Source organism: Oryctolagus cuniculus, chromosome 12 (assembly GCF_051225735.1).
Source record: "Oryctolagus cuniculus isolate XC-2025 breed Fujian yellow rabbit chromosome 12, ASM5122573v1, whole genome shotgun sequence".
Lineage (NCBI taxonomy): Eukaryota > Metazoa > Chordata > Mammalia > Lagomorpha > Leporidae > Oryctolagus > Oryctolagus cuniculus.
Genome location: NC_142878.1, coordinates 56,355,145 through 56,371,223, shown reverse-complemented (window position 1 = coordinate 56,371,223; position 16,079 = coordinate 56,355,145). Strand labels below are relative to the sequence as shown.

Below are 16,079 nucleotides of genomic sequence, written 5' to 3'. Positions count from 1 at the left end.
GAAAAATCTTTTCACAAATTATTGTAATACAAATAGTACAGGCTCACAAAGTCAGATTCTGAGTGCCAGGGAACATCAGTCAAATGATGAATCATGTCATTAAGCCAGAAAAACCACAAGTGTTTGGAGTTCTGTTCAACCAGGACAGGATAGATGATGTACCAAAGTCACATGGTTGTTTCTGTTACTTCCCTGGGTCTGCCATTTCCAACCTAGAGGTATGAAGGATATGGAGCTGGATGCCTTCTCCATGGAAAAGAGGTTTGCCTATAAGTTCTTGAAGAAGATCCTGAAATACGTCGATTCTGCTCAAGAGTTTATTGCACATTTGGGTAAGTAACCCTGTGAAATGTTGCAATAAAATGACTTTCCTAGTATACATGGTTTATATATACCTATCATTTTGAGGAAACAATAGCTGATGTCCCCCCACCCCCATTTAAAAGTCCTTGGCTTCCTTACTGGACATCACTGAACCTGTTGTCATTTTTTCATATAACTCATCCTGTTATAAGTTCTCTGTTGTTTTGCTCTGTTACTATGGGTTTATGACCCAAACTTTCTGAAGCTGATTTCTTGTCAGTAGAGAAAAGAGTAGTGAAAGGGCTTAGAGAATTGAGACCAGCACAATTCTAAAGCACTTTATAGCATGTAAGATATTTGTGAAATCAAATAGGGCTTTTAAGGGCCTTTAAAAAAGCCACTCTGTTTCTAAAATACTGTGGTGGTTTTATTGTTTTTTTAATTGGCCGATGTTGTGCTACCTGTGTCTTTGTAGAAGCCATTGTCAGCAGTGGGAAAACTGAGAAGTCTCCCCATGACCAGGAGATCAAATTCTTTGCCAAAGTAAGTGACTCTCTGTATTTAACCAAATTACTTGTTCCTTAAGATCTCTACTATTTAGAGTTTAGTTTTGGCTGGATCAGCAAAAATATCTAAAACTCCAATGGCGTCCATAACACAAATTCCTATTTCTCTGTGTGTGAAATGGTCCTGGGGTAGCTGATGGTCCACGGAGGCAGCCTTCTTAGCTCCACGTCATCACCCAGTGACCCAACTTCTCCCTCCCTTATGATTCTACCATCTCTGGACATGAGACCCAAACAAGCTTGCCCAAACAATATCCGTGGGAAATAAAAAAGGGAGAGGGGAAGGCGAGCAGCTTCAGTGTTGGAGTTCTCTCCAAGGGGCTAGAACTTAGTCATTTTAGCTTTGTTTCACTGCAAGGGATCCTGGGCAATGCATTCCCTAGCTGACTGGCCCTCTACCCAGCTGAAATACAGGGGGTCCTGTTATTAAAAGGAAGAACATGGGTCCCATTAAGCAGTGTTGTCTATACAACCCTACTCAAAGTACTAAAAGCACAGAAGACCTTGAGTTACTTTGCTCTGAAAAGTAGAGACAGAATACCAGAGACCAGCAGTGCTAGACCATGACCATAGAAAGGACATCTGAGTGCAGGTGTCCCATAGGTCTCCACTGCAATGCTGACTCAGTGCTGTATACACATTCTTTGGCCCCTAGTCAATGGCCCTCTCTTTTCACATATCCCCAAGGCCTCTTGTTTAAGGCATTAAAAAAGGAAAATGTTATGGAAACTGGGACCCAAAGAGTAGAGTTTCCTGGAAAATGTACTGTCTCAGTGTTTAGAGAATTTTTACTCAGAAATGAACTTTTTGAAAGGAGCCAAGGGAGGAGCTTTGGCTAGTTTCCCAGAAGTTGATGTATGTTGGGTTTCCAGGTTCTCCTCCCACTGGTTGACCAGTACTTCACCAATCACCGCCTCTACTTCCTGTCATCTCCTCTGAAGCCCCTTAGCAGCAGTGGGTATGCCTCCCATAAAGAGAAAGAAATGGTGGCCAGGTGAGTCTGCACAGTAAGGAGAAAGTCACAGTGTTGAAGGGGTTTGTATAAAGTGCCAGGATGCTAGGGACTAAATCGTGAGTCTTGGAGAAACAAAGCAAAGCCTGAAGGTTGGTGGCTCAGAGATGTGGTTATCATCCTGGTTTTGAAAGAAGTTCTATTCATATCTATCTCTAATAATTCAGTAACTAAGAGAAGTTCACTGTTTGGGAATATCAGTAGGGCTTGAGAAAGACTTAAATATGCAGATTGACCTCTGTCCCAAAAAACAGCATTTAGAAGAAGATGGAGGTCACTCTGAAGCTTGGGAAAAGTAAACACACAACACTGGAAAGAAACAGGTGGACACTGTTTTCAGTCCCATCTTGCATGCTTTACAAGATTAAAGTAGAAATGAAAAGAATAGATCATACAAGTTCTGGTGTGGATAATCTGAAATTTGAAATCTACAAAATAATTCCATATAAATTCCTAGTAGGAAAAAAATTTCCACCAAAACCCCAGATTCTGTGTTTCTCCCACTACTGATGATCTGTGGATACCTTAACAGGACAGAGAGGATGCTTCATGGTCAACCTAAAGATAGACTCACTTTGCCTCAAGTTCTCTGTGTATTTGATTTTTGAAATGCGAAGAGTCAACTAGACTTCTAAATATCCAGTAGTTAAGAATGCTAGGGAACTAGTGTATCCACTTTTTTTTTTTTTTTTTGACAGGCAGAGTGGACAGTGAGAGAGAAAGACAGAAAGGTCTTCCTTTGCCGTTGGTTCACCCTCCAATGGCCGCTGCAGCCGGCGCATCGCGCTGATCCAAAGCCAGGAGCCAGGTGCTTCTCCTGGTCTCCCATGCGGGTGCAGGGCCCAAGGACTTGGGCCATCCTCCACTGCATTCCCGGGCCATAGCAGAGAGCTGGCCTGGAAGAGGGGCAACCGGGACAGAATCTGGTGCCCCAACCGGGACTAGAACCTGGTGTGCCGGCACCGCAAGGTGGAGGATTAGCCTACTGAGCTGCGTCGCCGGCTGTATCTACTCTTTATCCAGCACCCACTGATAGGGAACAGTGTACTTTGTAAGAATTCAGCCATTAAATATCCCCATCTTTGTGAGGGCATTCAAATCTAGGATTTAGTTAACACTTATATAAAACATCACAGCTTGACACTAAGCTCACTTTTTCATATACAAAAGTTATGATTCATTTGCAAAAATCTCATTGTAAAATATCACAATGTTTTAAATTCTAAGACCTACCTATATATTATGATCTCCATTTTGCAGATGAAGAAACTGAGGTTCAGCCAGGCTTACTTCAATGCCCAAAATGACCCAGGTAGTAAGTTAAGACAAGACCTTAGAATCTCTATCCATATTGTGTGCCATTTATTCTGCACCATAATTATTTGATCTCATTTAAGGCAGAAGAAACCCTGTGTGATCAAAATGAGTTCTATTTAGAACAAGGTACTGACCAAAGACCTTCTAGGCATTTTCAGGAGACAACAGTGTATTTAGTAAGAAGTGAGGGAAATGAGGGATGCAGTGAAATATTCAGATAATCCAATAGAGGGCAGGTGTGTCTGTTTTCTTCATCTATTTTTCTTAGACTATTAATTCATGGAAATGTAACATTTGTTCAACCAGGCACATTTGTCACAGCTGGAATACAACCTAGAGCTGAACAGCCTTGCAAATAGCTTTCAAATCCACCAGTGTGCTTGCTGCCATCCATAGAAGCAATCATGTTTGCCCTGAGTGTGTTCACTTTGCCTGACTCACCTTATTTGTGCTCCACCTAGTCTGCAATTTGCTATTCATTCACCAGCATGTCCTAGACCAATTCTCTCTCTCTCTCTCTCTCTCTCTCTCTCTCTCTCTCTCTCTCTCTCACACACACACACACACACACACGCACGCCTTTATCACCTTAAAATTCTGGGATGGAGGGGAGTTACCTGGGGAGTCTGCCTTCATAACTTAGGGCTAAGAGCAATGCTTCGCTTAAATCCTGCGCTCTGAGGGGACAAACCTTTGGGAAGTTCAGGTCCTGGCCTTGGCTTCCTGACAAAGCACTTCTGCCAGGGAGGAGAGCCATGTTAGTATTAGAATCAGGCAACCCAACCATCTGCTATGGTTAGAGAAACATGATTTGGTGTTTATACAGAATATGTGTCCACTTGGAAGCATTTGCAGTTGAAATCGGTGTTTATCTGCCCCTAATTCTGAAAGCTAACAGTCATAAGACTCCTCTCTGTTTATAAATGAGAAGGCTGAGGGACAGAGCACCTCAGGGGCTTCACCAAGACACCCAGTTGCTCACAGACAGAGCTACAGAACCCACATTCCCTGGGCTGATTTGTCTGCTCTCCCAACTCATGGCTTCGCCTCAATTGCCTATCTCTGGAAATAACAAGCACTGGGCAAAGAGAACAAAAGCAGCCGTCCATGTTGAATTGCACACTTTCTGGCTGCCAAACTTTGTTAACCTATTATGAATTCCCTTAAGCTCTAGGCCGGCAGGGTTCTAACTTCCCACTGTGAAATCTAGTGACATATCTTGGAGACTTTGGCTTGTGATTTTCCAGAAGACAGTCCAGAAAGAGCCAGGGAATTAAGGAAGAACTTCGTAAAGATGAGCAAGTAGCCATCCCTCCAACACTTAGGATGTATTTCTTCTCCACTTGCTTTGTCCTGATGAAGCATCTGTGCTATGTGGGCCAAAGAGAACCATGATGAGTTATGAGTGAGAGACTGGGAATGCCTTTAGTTCAGTCTCACTATGGAACCCCATGGCCTATACACAGGTGTTTTTTTTTTCCTGCTTTCTGAAGGGACTGCTGAGTTCTTGTGTAGCCATGGTAATGTCAAATAATGTCTTGGTTCTAGGAATTCCCTTCCAAGAGTGTTAGTAGCACAGGTCTTATGGTGACCATAGTGCCCGGGCTGGGATACATCAGAAACATTTACTGAGCTCCTTTCTAACCACACAGGCCCTCTACTAGGCACTGTGGAGAGTCCAACAGTGAGGCACACTTGAACCTTCAAAGGATTTCATGGTAGAAACTATGGGTGAAAGAGGAAGGTCATAGTTTCCAAGGACCCATATGGGACAGCCACCTGCTCAGGCCTGTACACTAATGAGAGATGACAGAAAATGCCTTTCCTAAAGTGTTTTCTCGTTTGTTCATCATGTCTCATCCCATACCTTAATCATGAACATTTTTCCAACCCCAGCTTCTTGGCCAGCATCCCACTGACTGAAGCCTCACAGCCTCAGTTGAAGGCTACAAAACAGCCTGCAACCCATTGCACCAGTGGAAATTTACTTTCAGAATCCTCTTTTATTCCTGAACATTATGAAAATGAACATTTTCAGCCCATAGCACAGTTTGCACAGGGTCACTACAAAATATCCTAAGTGTTGCAGGATGATTGCTTTCAGGAAGCATGGGGCTGCCTGCAAAATACCTCTGGGATTCTATACCCAGATAGTGTGACCCACACATTTTCCCGAGCATGGCCTGAAGCATTCTTTGAAAGAAGCACAGTACATCTTGTTAGAGTGCCAATCTGTGCTAGGGGGGATAATGGAGAAGATGTGGGGTTCAAACTAATTCCTGAATCTCTGTGACTTTCTGGATTGTGTTTTATTTTTTCTGCTTCAGCCTGTTCTGCAAACTTGCTGCTCTTGTTAGACACAGGATTTCCCTCTTCGGTAAGTGAACTGGTGCTAAAAGCAACACTACTCCTCTTGGTAATTATCCTGAGCTTGTATTCTGCCTCTGTTTGCAGCTCCCTCAGACAACCTGAGCCTTGGAACTAAGGTGTCACCTAAATTTGCCACAGGAAATTGGTCTGAAGCATGATAAATGACCTCTCTACCCCTTTAACAGCTCTGATTTTCCACACCAATGAATGTTTTAAACTCTGCCTCTGGCATCTATCACAAAGCAGAGGCTGTGTCAGGCTGGAGATAAATGCATGGTCCCTGAACACAGGCCTGGCACTTGATGTGCTTGGTGGTTATGCTAGGCTCTGGTCTGTGCATACTGAGACGAGTGCATTTATAGAAAGGCAGAGTGGTATGAGGAGTCACGGGTGATATTTTTTATTCTAGGGAGCGATTCGACTACAATGGTGAGCTGTCTTCACATCTTAGCTCAGACACTTGACACAAGGTGAGTCCACCCAGTTTCTGCTGATAGCTTCTCAAGACTCCCTCTTTGACTGCCTCATCTCCCTGACAGTTGTACTAAAGAGAAGATAAGTCAGTGCTCTGCATGCGTTGGGAAGAGAGGGAGACAGGACAAAGAGAATCTGATGCTGGATGCTGGCACTCTGTCTCTCGGTTCACATGATGCAGAGCCACTGTCCCGGCATACACCAGAAGCTAAGAGTTGAGCGTGTGGTCAGTTCATTCTTCAGAAGATAAAGTACATGATTTGGGAGGTAGCACTGTGTGCCAAATTCCCCACAATAAAAGGACTTCTGGGTGGATGTTTAGCCTAGCAGTTAAGATGCTGTACCCCCTTCAGAGTAGCTGTGTTCAGTTCCAGCTCTGGCTTCCTGCTACTGCAGAGCCTGGGAGGCAGCAGTGATTGGGTTCCTGCCATTCACATAGGAGACTTTGATGAAGTTCTCATGTTCCAGCTTCAGCCTTGGGCTGGTCCTGGCCCTTGTAAGCATTTGGGAAATAAACCAGCAGATGGAGCACTCTCTGCTTCTCAAATATTTTCTTTTAAAACAAGGAAGATTTGCCCAATGGGTAGTAGAGCCATAAACATCTTGGAAGAGCTGAACAATATCACTCTGAAGTTAAAATGACCAAGGAAGGAAATGCAGGGAGATCTGGTTTCCAGAAGATCAGAGACAAAGGTGGCCATGGGGTCTGTGGGGAGATACAGCTGAACAGGGACAGTATCTTTTAAAAAGGACACATACAAATGCTGCTGTTATTAACATAAAAGAAGAGATTTAAAAGTGAGACCATAGTGAAGCCAACTGAGTAGGAGCTGTCTTAGACATGCTCAGTAGGAAGGGCCCTCGTCAAAGTCGGGAGGGAACACACCTCCCGAGACCCAGTGGAGAAAGACAGGCACCAGCCTGAAAGAATGGTGTGAAGATGAAAGTCACAGCATGGTAAGAGTAACTACACAGAAAGATCCAGGACCAGCAGAGGTAATTTTAGTGTTTTTGAGAGAAATACATGCTGTGGAAACATCGGAATAGCTCAAATTTGTAGGATCAGACCAAGGCCTCCCAGTGACCGAAATCCCTTGCAATTGGGATGAGGCATCTTTACTCCAAGAAGCCTGTGAAGCTTTGGGAGAAGTTCAGGGTTGTTGTTTCAAAGCAGATCAGTGTCATTGGTGGTCATTCCTGGCAAAATCTGCCACTAGAAAGTCAGGCAGAGAACCCATCAGTACTTACAGGGGAGGAGCCAGCCTCATGGACTTCATTCCCTAGTTGTTATCCTGATGGGTTGGATGGTTCTCAAGAAGATGCTGTGATAAAAAGCATCTGCCCTTGAAGCATGTCTGTGCCGTTCTTGTGGTTGAGATGTGGAAACAGGGGAAATTATGGATTGCTTAGAGGTTTCACTCCAGTTGGGAGTTTTATACAGTAGTTTGGAGGGAAGGCCTCAGGTGCCCATAGGAATCTCCATTCCTGCCGGCTCCATCTCAGTGTCCCTCCCACCCCCCAGTGTTCTGATTAAACTTTTATTTATTTGTTTATTTATTTTAAGCTATACATTTTTAAAGGATTAACTGTCCCTTTCTCTCCCCTCATCCTAGTATGTCCTTACAAACTACTGCAAATCCAAACTTCAATTAATCTCCTCTTCCTGTTGCTGCTGCTTTCTCTTTTGCTCCCTCTCTTGTCCCCTCTCCCTCCCTCTCCCTCCCTCTCCCTTTCAGAGAGCCTGCCTCAGAAGAGCTCATACTTCTAGCTAGTTCTTACAAAACTTGCTTCTCCACAGTAAGCAATAAGAAAAGCTCACCTCCCCATCCTTGTAATTGAGTATTGACAAAAGACTCTAGCAAGGTTCTATAGCAAGCAGGCAACCAATATCAGCTTCATTCTAAGTTGTTCTCTACACATCCTCAAGTGTTGTGCAATAAATCCTTCAAACAGCACACTGTCCTGTCGCTAGCCCCTTTGCGACTGTGGAATCCAGGATTTTTTTTCCTGCAAATTTACTGCTCTCCTCGTTTCTCCTGACATAGTGCCATTGGATGACCACAGGACCAAATGTCTGCCCGGGTTGCCCTGCCACTTAGAAAAAGGGGGGTGGCCGACAGCATGAATTATGCGTCTGGTTTTGCACGTTGCTTGCTTTCAGGACTGTCATGAAGTCCGGCTCAGAGCTGGTGAAGGCTGGCTTACGAGCGTTCTTTGAAAGTGCTGCCGAGGACTTGGAGAAGACTTCGGAAAACCTGAAGCTGGGGAAGTTCACCCATTCCCGAACGCAGATCAAAGGCGTCTCTCAGAATATTAACTACACCACTGTGGCTCTGCTCCCCATACTGACGTCCATCTTTGAGCACGTCGCTCAGCACCAGTTTGGGGTGGATCTCCTCTGTGAGTCGCACTGCCAGTTGGCACGGGCTTCTGTGCACATGGCCACACATAGGAAGCCCTGGGGTCATTCACTTACATTGAGCTTGAGGGCAGATCAGAGAGCTAATTATTTCTTGCTCTTTCCCTTTTAGAGTAAGAAAAATGAAGAAATATGCTCTTTGAGGGAAGGAAATACCCTAATTTGAATATATAATATTTAATCTTTTCCCACTTTTATTTTGGGCCAGAAATTCCCACCTGCTAATCAAGTGCTCTGCTCTCATGTGCCTGCTTATTGTAAAAAGGTTACCTAAGCAATTTAGTGGGAGATAAAAGTTTGCTCCCAGGGTCTTTCAGTCACCATTTTTCCTGGTAAGGAGCCTTAATTTATTCATTGGGTACCAGCAGCAAAGGAAAGATGCTAACGTTTCATTATCTGAGCCTTCAGAAAAAGACCATAGTCGGTCAGTTTTATTTTAGTCTGTATTTAGCAGCATGTTCAGCCCCCACGTGAATATCTAACACCAAGATTTGCTTTTGTACTTTTAATTCTGGCACATGATTTAATTCAACCAGTTGTTGATAGCTAAGGGCTGTGTCATCTGCTTCCCTCAACAACTGAAAATCAGTTATTTCCACTGAGGGAACATCCTGACTCAGTATCTTGTGTCACAGGAACAATGAACTTCCTTGGGGGCCTGGGGGAATGAAATACTGAATTAGTTCAGGTTGTATAACAGGAGTCCCAGCCTTGGTGTGAGTGCCAAATGTGGCTAGGGTCACGAAGCCTGCAGGTGAAACGCTACGAGTTCCTAGACAGAATGTGCCTTTTCCTTAGGAAACATGATAAACTTACAGTGTCATTGAATTGCCTTTTGGAAGCACCCAGCAGAGAACTTGGGATGCACACTTGGGGAATTTCACCCTGTCTCTGAAGAAGATGGGGCTGCTTATATATCCTCCTAGGAAATGAGCAAAAGACTCTGTCAAGAGTCGCATTTTCTGCATTCTGCCTTCCAGAGAAAAGAAATATTGCACTAGATAAAATTTGACTATAGTGTCTCCTATTGGAAAAAAAAGTTCCATTATGGAAGACACCTGTCAGACGGTTCCTTGCCCTGTAAAACGATGTGATGCAGATCACGAGCCCCACAATGAACTGGGATGACTCAGTGGAGGATGTTTTCCTATCAGTGGGGTCTCTCCCATGTTCAGCAACTAGTAAGCTAGCAATGGGGTAGAACAACCATTTATAAAGAGAGAAGGTTGTTTTGCTATTGGCTGGTGCCAGTGCATTTTCTTTCTTCCTGGCATCTCCTGTTTGAGGGAGGTAGAGCTGGGGTTGATTTGCAGTAATGACATCTCTTCTTTGTTTCAGTGGGTGACGTGCAGATTTCATGCTACCGCATCCTGTGCAGCCTGTACTCCCTTGGGACAGGAAAAAACATCTATGTTGAGAGGTAATTAGTAAGCAAAAGAAGCTAACACACTCAGGCTCAGGAAAATGTTGCTTACAGTTTTTTTTAAACACTTAATATCTTTTCAATCCAGCAATACCAGAATGCTCCCTGATAGGAAGAGGTGATTTTTAAAGCTAGGTTATGAAATGTTTACAGCAAAATAAAGAAGTGTAATGAGATTTATGACTTCTGTGGCAATCTCTGGCGAATGTATGTGGCTGGAGGAGCAAGATAGCCAAGCTAAAGCAAGTGCTGGTGACCAAAAACTGTTAAAGATGCTTCTATTTCTTCATAATCACAGCTTCCAAATGGCTTGCAGAGTTCCTGTGGTTAAAGCCTGCTGAGAAGCTCAAGGGACGTGAAGCAGCTTCTTTGGTGTTTAATGAGTTTCCATGGGTTACAATCCTGGACCTTTGCCGTTCTCAGCTGTCAGATCAGCGATAGTTTTGAACAAGTGCACCCTTCTTAGCAAAAATGCTGGTCACTAATCTAGACTCCGAACAGACTTATTTGCAGAGGGACTTGGGTTCCAGCTTTGCCTCTCTAATCTGCCTGCCACAGCGGAGGCCTTCGGTGACCTTGGCTTTTCAGCATCAAATGCCATGTGTTGTGTTGTTCCATTTAAATCCATGGGAAGATAAGAAAGATAAGCAAAAGTATTAGCCAAAAAAATCTCTAACAAACTCTTGATTTGGTCTTATCTTGGGAAGATTTTTCTTCAGTTTTTGCTATTTCATATAGACAAATCAGAAGAAATTCAATCCGTTCTTAAAGTTACACGATCTGAACGCTTCTTGGTAGCACCTTAACTTGTACTGCCTTTATTTATGATGCTTTTTGACAAACTAATCAACTATAATCCCTTGTTTAACATTAAAACTTGTATGAATTAAAATTGGAATTTATCAATAAAGCAAGGAAGTTAGTTTAGCTCCTTAACTAAAAAAACACATGATTTGAAATTATGTGCAAATATCCAAAAACTATTGAAGAAATGTCTGCTTCTGTACTATCACAGCTTCCCAGTAGATTTCCAGAGCTCAAGAAATTAGTTGAGAGGGGGTGGGAGGGCGGGTATAATGGGAAGAATCACTGTATTTCTAAAGTTGTACTTATTAAATTTGTACTCATTAAATAAAAGGTTTCTTTGGGGGCAAAAAGAAATTAGTTGAGGTGCTAGTGATTCAATTTGTTTTGATTATGATTGTAGATCCTCACAATTGCCTAGCTTTCTTTATTGTTTTATGTAAAATATGGAGAAATGATTTTGTCATTTAGTAATAGGGACTCTTGGGGCAGACACAAATTTTAACTATTTTATACCAAATCAACAGGAGATCAATAAAATTATTTTTATTAATATGGAATTTTATTCAGGAAAAGTGTTTTTGCTGCATTTCTCCCATTGGGCATTTGTAAATATTTTCTTATTCTCTGAGTTTATATGTGTGAATATATATCTACCTGTGGTGTGGGTGTATGTGTGTGTTTGTGTTTGCACATTTTTTCTCAAAGCTTATGCATTCTTCTCTCAGAAAAGTCAGAGAAAGGTCAGCCCTGAAATGTCAGACCAGAAAAAGACTGCTCTTCATGTGACTTTTTATAGTTTATCCATGTGTTCATGCCACAGTTGTTGTGTATCTACAGCCCTGTGAACGTTGGTGCCTGTGTTTCATGTTCCGTGTGGACAGAAAAGCCCCTAAGTCAGTGCTTCCCCTATGGTTTGTTTGTTTTTATTTTTTTTTTCAAATTTTTATTTAGTAAATATAATTTCCGAAGTACAGTTTATGGAGTACAATGGCTTTTCCCCCCCATAACTTCCCTCCCACCCGCTTCCCTCCCATCTCCCGCTCCCTCTCCCATTCCATTCACATCAAGATTCATTTTCAATTATCTTTATATACAGAAGATCAATTCAGTATGTAGTAAGTAAAGATTTCATCAGTTTGCACCCACACAGAACATAAAGTGTAAAATACTGTTTCAGTACTAGTTATAGCATTAATTCACATTGTACAATACATTAAGGACAGAGATCCTACATGAGGAGTAAGCACACAGTGACTCCTGTTGTTGACTTAACAATTTGACACTCTTGTTTATGGTGTCAGAAATCTCCCTAGGCTCTAGTCATGAGTTGCCAAGGCTATGGAAGCCTATTGTGTCGCTCCCCGTCTTCGTGGAGGAGCGACACAGGACCCTGCGCTGTTCTTCTGTCTGCTCGGCCCTCCCCGGGTTTGCTGCTGGTTCTTCCCGGGTTGGCTACCAACCCTTCCACCTCCGTGGAAGGGCGGTTCCCCCTGGCCACATTCCCCACTTCCCCGGGGGAGCGGCACACCCGGCTCTCTCGGGGGCTGCACAGGTGTTCCTTCAGATAGATGTTCCCCCTAGATGTTCCTGGTGCATGTTGTCTCTCTCCTCCTTTATAGTCCTCTTCCGCCAATCCCAACTCTGCTACCCACACGGCGAGTATGCTGCTCTCCTCCAATCAGGAGCAGGTCCTGCTGTTTATTGGTTGAACTGGAGGCAGCTGTGTAGAAGCTGCTTCTCCCCTCTCAGCGCCATATTGTGGGAGAGCAGATGCATAGAATAAGTCTTAATTCCAGTAACTTAGTCTAGTCCGAGTTGCTCCCCACAGATCCCCCTTTCTTTTTATTTTTTGGCGTTGATACGCGCCTGTCTTCAGTGCCCTGCGGCACACACTCTGCTCTGCTTGCTAGAGTTGCCCACAGGTGCTTACAAGTCCTATCAATCAGGCAAACCGAATCCGGGTCCTCTCTTCGCCATGTTGTGAGGAGGTTTTTAGGCGCTGATGCGTGCCTGAGTTCGGTGCCCTGCAGCGCATGCTCTGCTCTGCTAGAACTGCATGCAGGTGCTTACAAGCCCTATCAGGCAAACCGAATCCAAGCCTTCTCATTGCCGTATTGTGGGGAGACTTATTGGTGTTGATAACGTGCCTATCTTCGGTGACCTGCAGCTCATACTCTGGTCAAGCTACCTGCTGGTGCTTACCGCCTTACTAATCAGGCAGACCGAATCCAAGCCTTCTCATTGCGGTATTGTGGGGAGACTTATTGATGTTAATTCGTGCCTGTCTTCGGTGACCTGCGGCGCATAAACTGCTAGCCGCCCACAGGTGCTCACCACCTCCCTAATCAGGCAGACCGAATCCAAGCTCTCTCATTGCCATGTTGAGGGGAGGCCTCACCTCTCTCTATTTCTCTATCTCCGGGCATTCCTATTTCTCCCATTTCACTTCTATCTACCAGCATTCCTATTTCTCTCATTTCACTTCCAGACTTCTGTTTCTCTTATCCCTGCGGCTTCCCGGCGCCCGCCCCGAGGGTGCTTCTCGGCGGCTTCCCGGCTCTGAGCCACTTCAGCCCTTGCTTCTCTCATCTGCACGGCTGCGCGGCTTCCCGGCTTCGCGCGCACTCCGCGGTCTCCACGCCCCTTTGCACCCACACCACGGCCTCGCACTAGCCCCACGTTCCCTATCTGTTCACGCCCCGTGCGCTCTCTGCACGCGGCGGCTTCCACGAGTCACACAGCGTAGCTTACGTTTCCGCCACTAGCATTCAATCCAAGTTCCCCGGACTAACCTGGCGAATTCCAACCTGGCGGCCCACGTCTCTGCCTCTGGTTCCAGATCTTCACCTCTTGCTCCCCGGGCTGACTTGAAGAATTCCAAGATGGCTTCCGTCTCCGCCTCAGCCTGCACTCGCGGCTTCATCCTCCCTAACATTTTTCTCTACCCGGTATGTTTCCCTAAGTTTTCTTCCAACAATATTCCTCCCTCATTTCTCCTGGCCTCTCCCCACAGTCCGTATCCAAATCTAAGTTTCTTATAGGTTTCACTTTCACTTTCAACCTGCAGTCCGTATCTGACTCTAAGTTTCTTCTTGCGTTCACTTTAAATCCTAATTTCTTTCCCACAGTCCATATCCGAGTCCAAGCCTCCTCCAGGTTTCACTTTCGCTTTCAATCTCCTAGCTTCCCCGCCATAGTCCGCATCCGAGTCTATGAAAGCTTTCACTTTCGCTTTCAATCCTAACTTCTTTCCCACAGTCCATATCCGAGTCACGGCACCATTATGTCGCTCCCCCTCTTCATGGAGGAACGACACTAAACCCTGCCTGGGCTTCATATCCGAGTCACGGCACCATTATGTCGCTCCCTGTCTTTGTGGAGGAGCGACACAGGACCCTGCGCTGTTCTTCTGTCTGCTCGGCCCTCCCCGGGTTTGCTGCTGGTTCTTCCCGGGTTGGCTACCAACCCTTCCACCTCCGTGGAAGGGCGGTTCCCCCTGGCCACATTCCCCACTTCCCCGGGGGAGCGGCACACCGCCGGCCGGCTCTCTCGGGGGCTGCACAGGTGTTCCTTCAGATAGATGTTCCCCCTAGATGTTCCTGGTGCATGTTGTCTCTCTCCTCCTTTATAGTCCTCTTCCGCCAATCCCAACTCTGCTACCCACACGGCGAGTATGCTGCTCTCCTCCAATCAGGAGCAGGTCCTGCTGTTTATTGGTTGAACTGGAGGCAGCTGTGTAGAAGCTGCTTCTCCCTTCTCAGCGCCATACTGTGGGAGAGCAGATGCATAGAATAAGTCTTAATTCCAGTAACTTAGTCTAGTCCGAGTTGCTCCCCACACTATTGAGTTTGCCAACTTCGATCTTATTTAGACAAGGTCATAGTCAAAGTGGAAGTTCTCTCCTCCCTTCAGAGAAGGGTACCTCCTTCTTTGATGGCCCATTCTTTCTGATGGGATCTCACTCACAGAGATCTTTCATTTAGGTACTCTTTTTTTTTTTCCCAGAGTGTCTTGGCTTTCCATGCCTAAAATACTCTCATGGGCTCTTCAACCAGATCCGAATGCCTTAAGGGCTGATTCTGAGGCCAGAGTGCTATTTAGGACATCTGCCATTCTATGAGTCTGCTGTGTATCCCGCTTCCCATGATGGATCATTCTCTCCCTTTTTGATTCTATCAGTTAGTATTAGCAGACACTAGTCTTGTTTGTGTGATCCCTTTGACTCTTAGACCTATCAGTGTGATCAATTGTGAACTGAAATTGATCACTTGGACTAGGGAGATGGCATTGGTACATGCCACCTTGATGAGATTGTATTGGACTCCCCTGGCACATTTCTAACTCCACCATTTGGGGCAAGTCCGATTGAGCATGTCCCAAAATGTACATCTCCTCCCTCTCTTATTCCCACTCTTAAATTTAACAGGGATCACTTTTCAGTTAAATTTTAGCACCTAAGAATAATTGTGTGTTAATTACAGAGTTCAACCAATAGTATTAACTAGAACAAAAAAAATACTAAAAGGGATAAAGTATTAAGTTGTACATCAACAGTCAGGACAAGAGCTGATCAAGTCACTGTCTCTCATAATGTCCATTTCACTTCAAAAGGTTTCCCCCTTGGCGCTCAGTTAGATGTCGCCGATCAGGGAGAACATATGATATTTGTCCCTTTGGGACTGGCTTAGTTCACTCAGCATAATGTTTTCCAGATTCCTCCATCTTGTTGTGAATGACCGGGTTTCATTGTTTTTGACTGCTGTATAGTATTCTATAGAGTACATGTTCCATAATTTGTTTATCCAGTCTACTGTTGATGGGCATTTGGGTTGGTTCCAGGTCTTAGCTATTGTGAATTGAGCTGCAATAAACATTAAGGTGCAGACAGCTTTTTTGTTTGCCAATTTAATTTCCTTTGGGTAAATTCCAAGAAGTGGTATGGCTGGGTTGTATGGTAGGGTTATATTCAGGTTTCTGAGGAATCTCCAGACTGACTTCCATAGTGGCTTAACCAGTTTGCATTCCCACCAACAGTGGGTTAGTGTCCCTTTTTCCCCACATCCTCTCCAGCATCTATTGTTGGTAGATTTCTGAATGTAAGCCATTCTCACCGGGGTGAGGTGAAACCTCATTGTGGTTTTGATTTGCATTTCCCTGATTGCCAGTGATCTTGAACATTTTTTAATGTGTGGGTTGGTCATTTGGATTTCCTCTTTTGAAAAAGGCAAAGAGATTTTCCATCTGCTGGTTCACTCCCCTGCAGTGCCAGGGCTGTACCAAACCAAAGCCAGGGAGGCTACCTGTATCATTTCTCTATTTGTTAAACAAACAACTAACGAATTGTAGACTTAAAATCCTAGAGATGTGATACTGACATTAACTATTTTT

The 16,079-nt window shown here is 44.5% G+C and overlaps 1 protein-coding gene across 13 annotated transcripts in view; it reads left to right on the top strand.

Moving 5' to 3' along the window:
• RYR3 (ryanodine receptor 3) overlaps positions 1-16,079 on the top strand; it is a 582,715-nt gene that overhangs the window by 459,302 nt on the left and 107,334 nt on the right. For 12 of the 13 annotated variants that reach the window (XR_016217200.1, XM_089309149.1, XM_070053265.2 and 9 more), the window contains 7 exon segments: positions 217-332; positions 779-846; positions 1,742-1,863; positions 5,526-5,575; positions 5,978-6,038; positions 8,204-8,442; positions 9,800-9,881. Coding sequence is in view for 12 of the 13 variants with exons in the window: in XM_089309149.1 (XP_089165275.1) it covers positions 217-332; positions 779-846; positions 1,742-1,863; positions 5,526-5,575; positions 5,978-6,038; positions 8,204-8,442; positions 9,800-9,881 (738 nt within the window). In the remaining variant the exon portion in view is untranslated. 13 annotated transcript variants of the gene reach the window in all.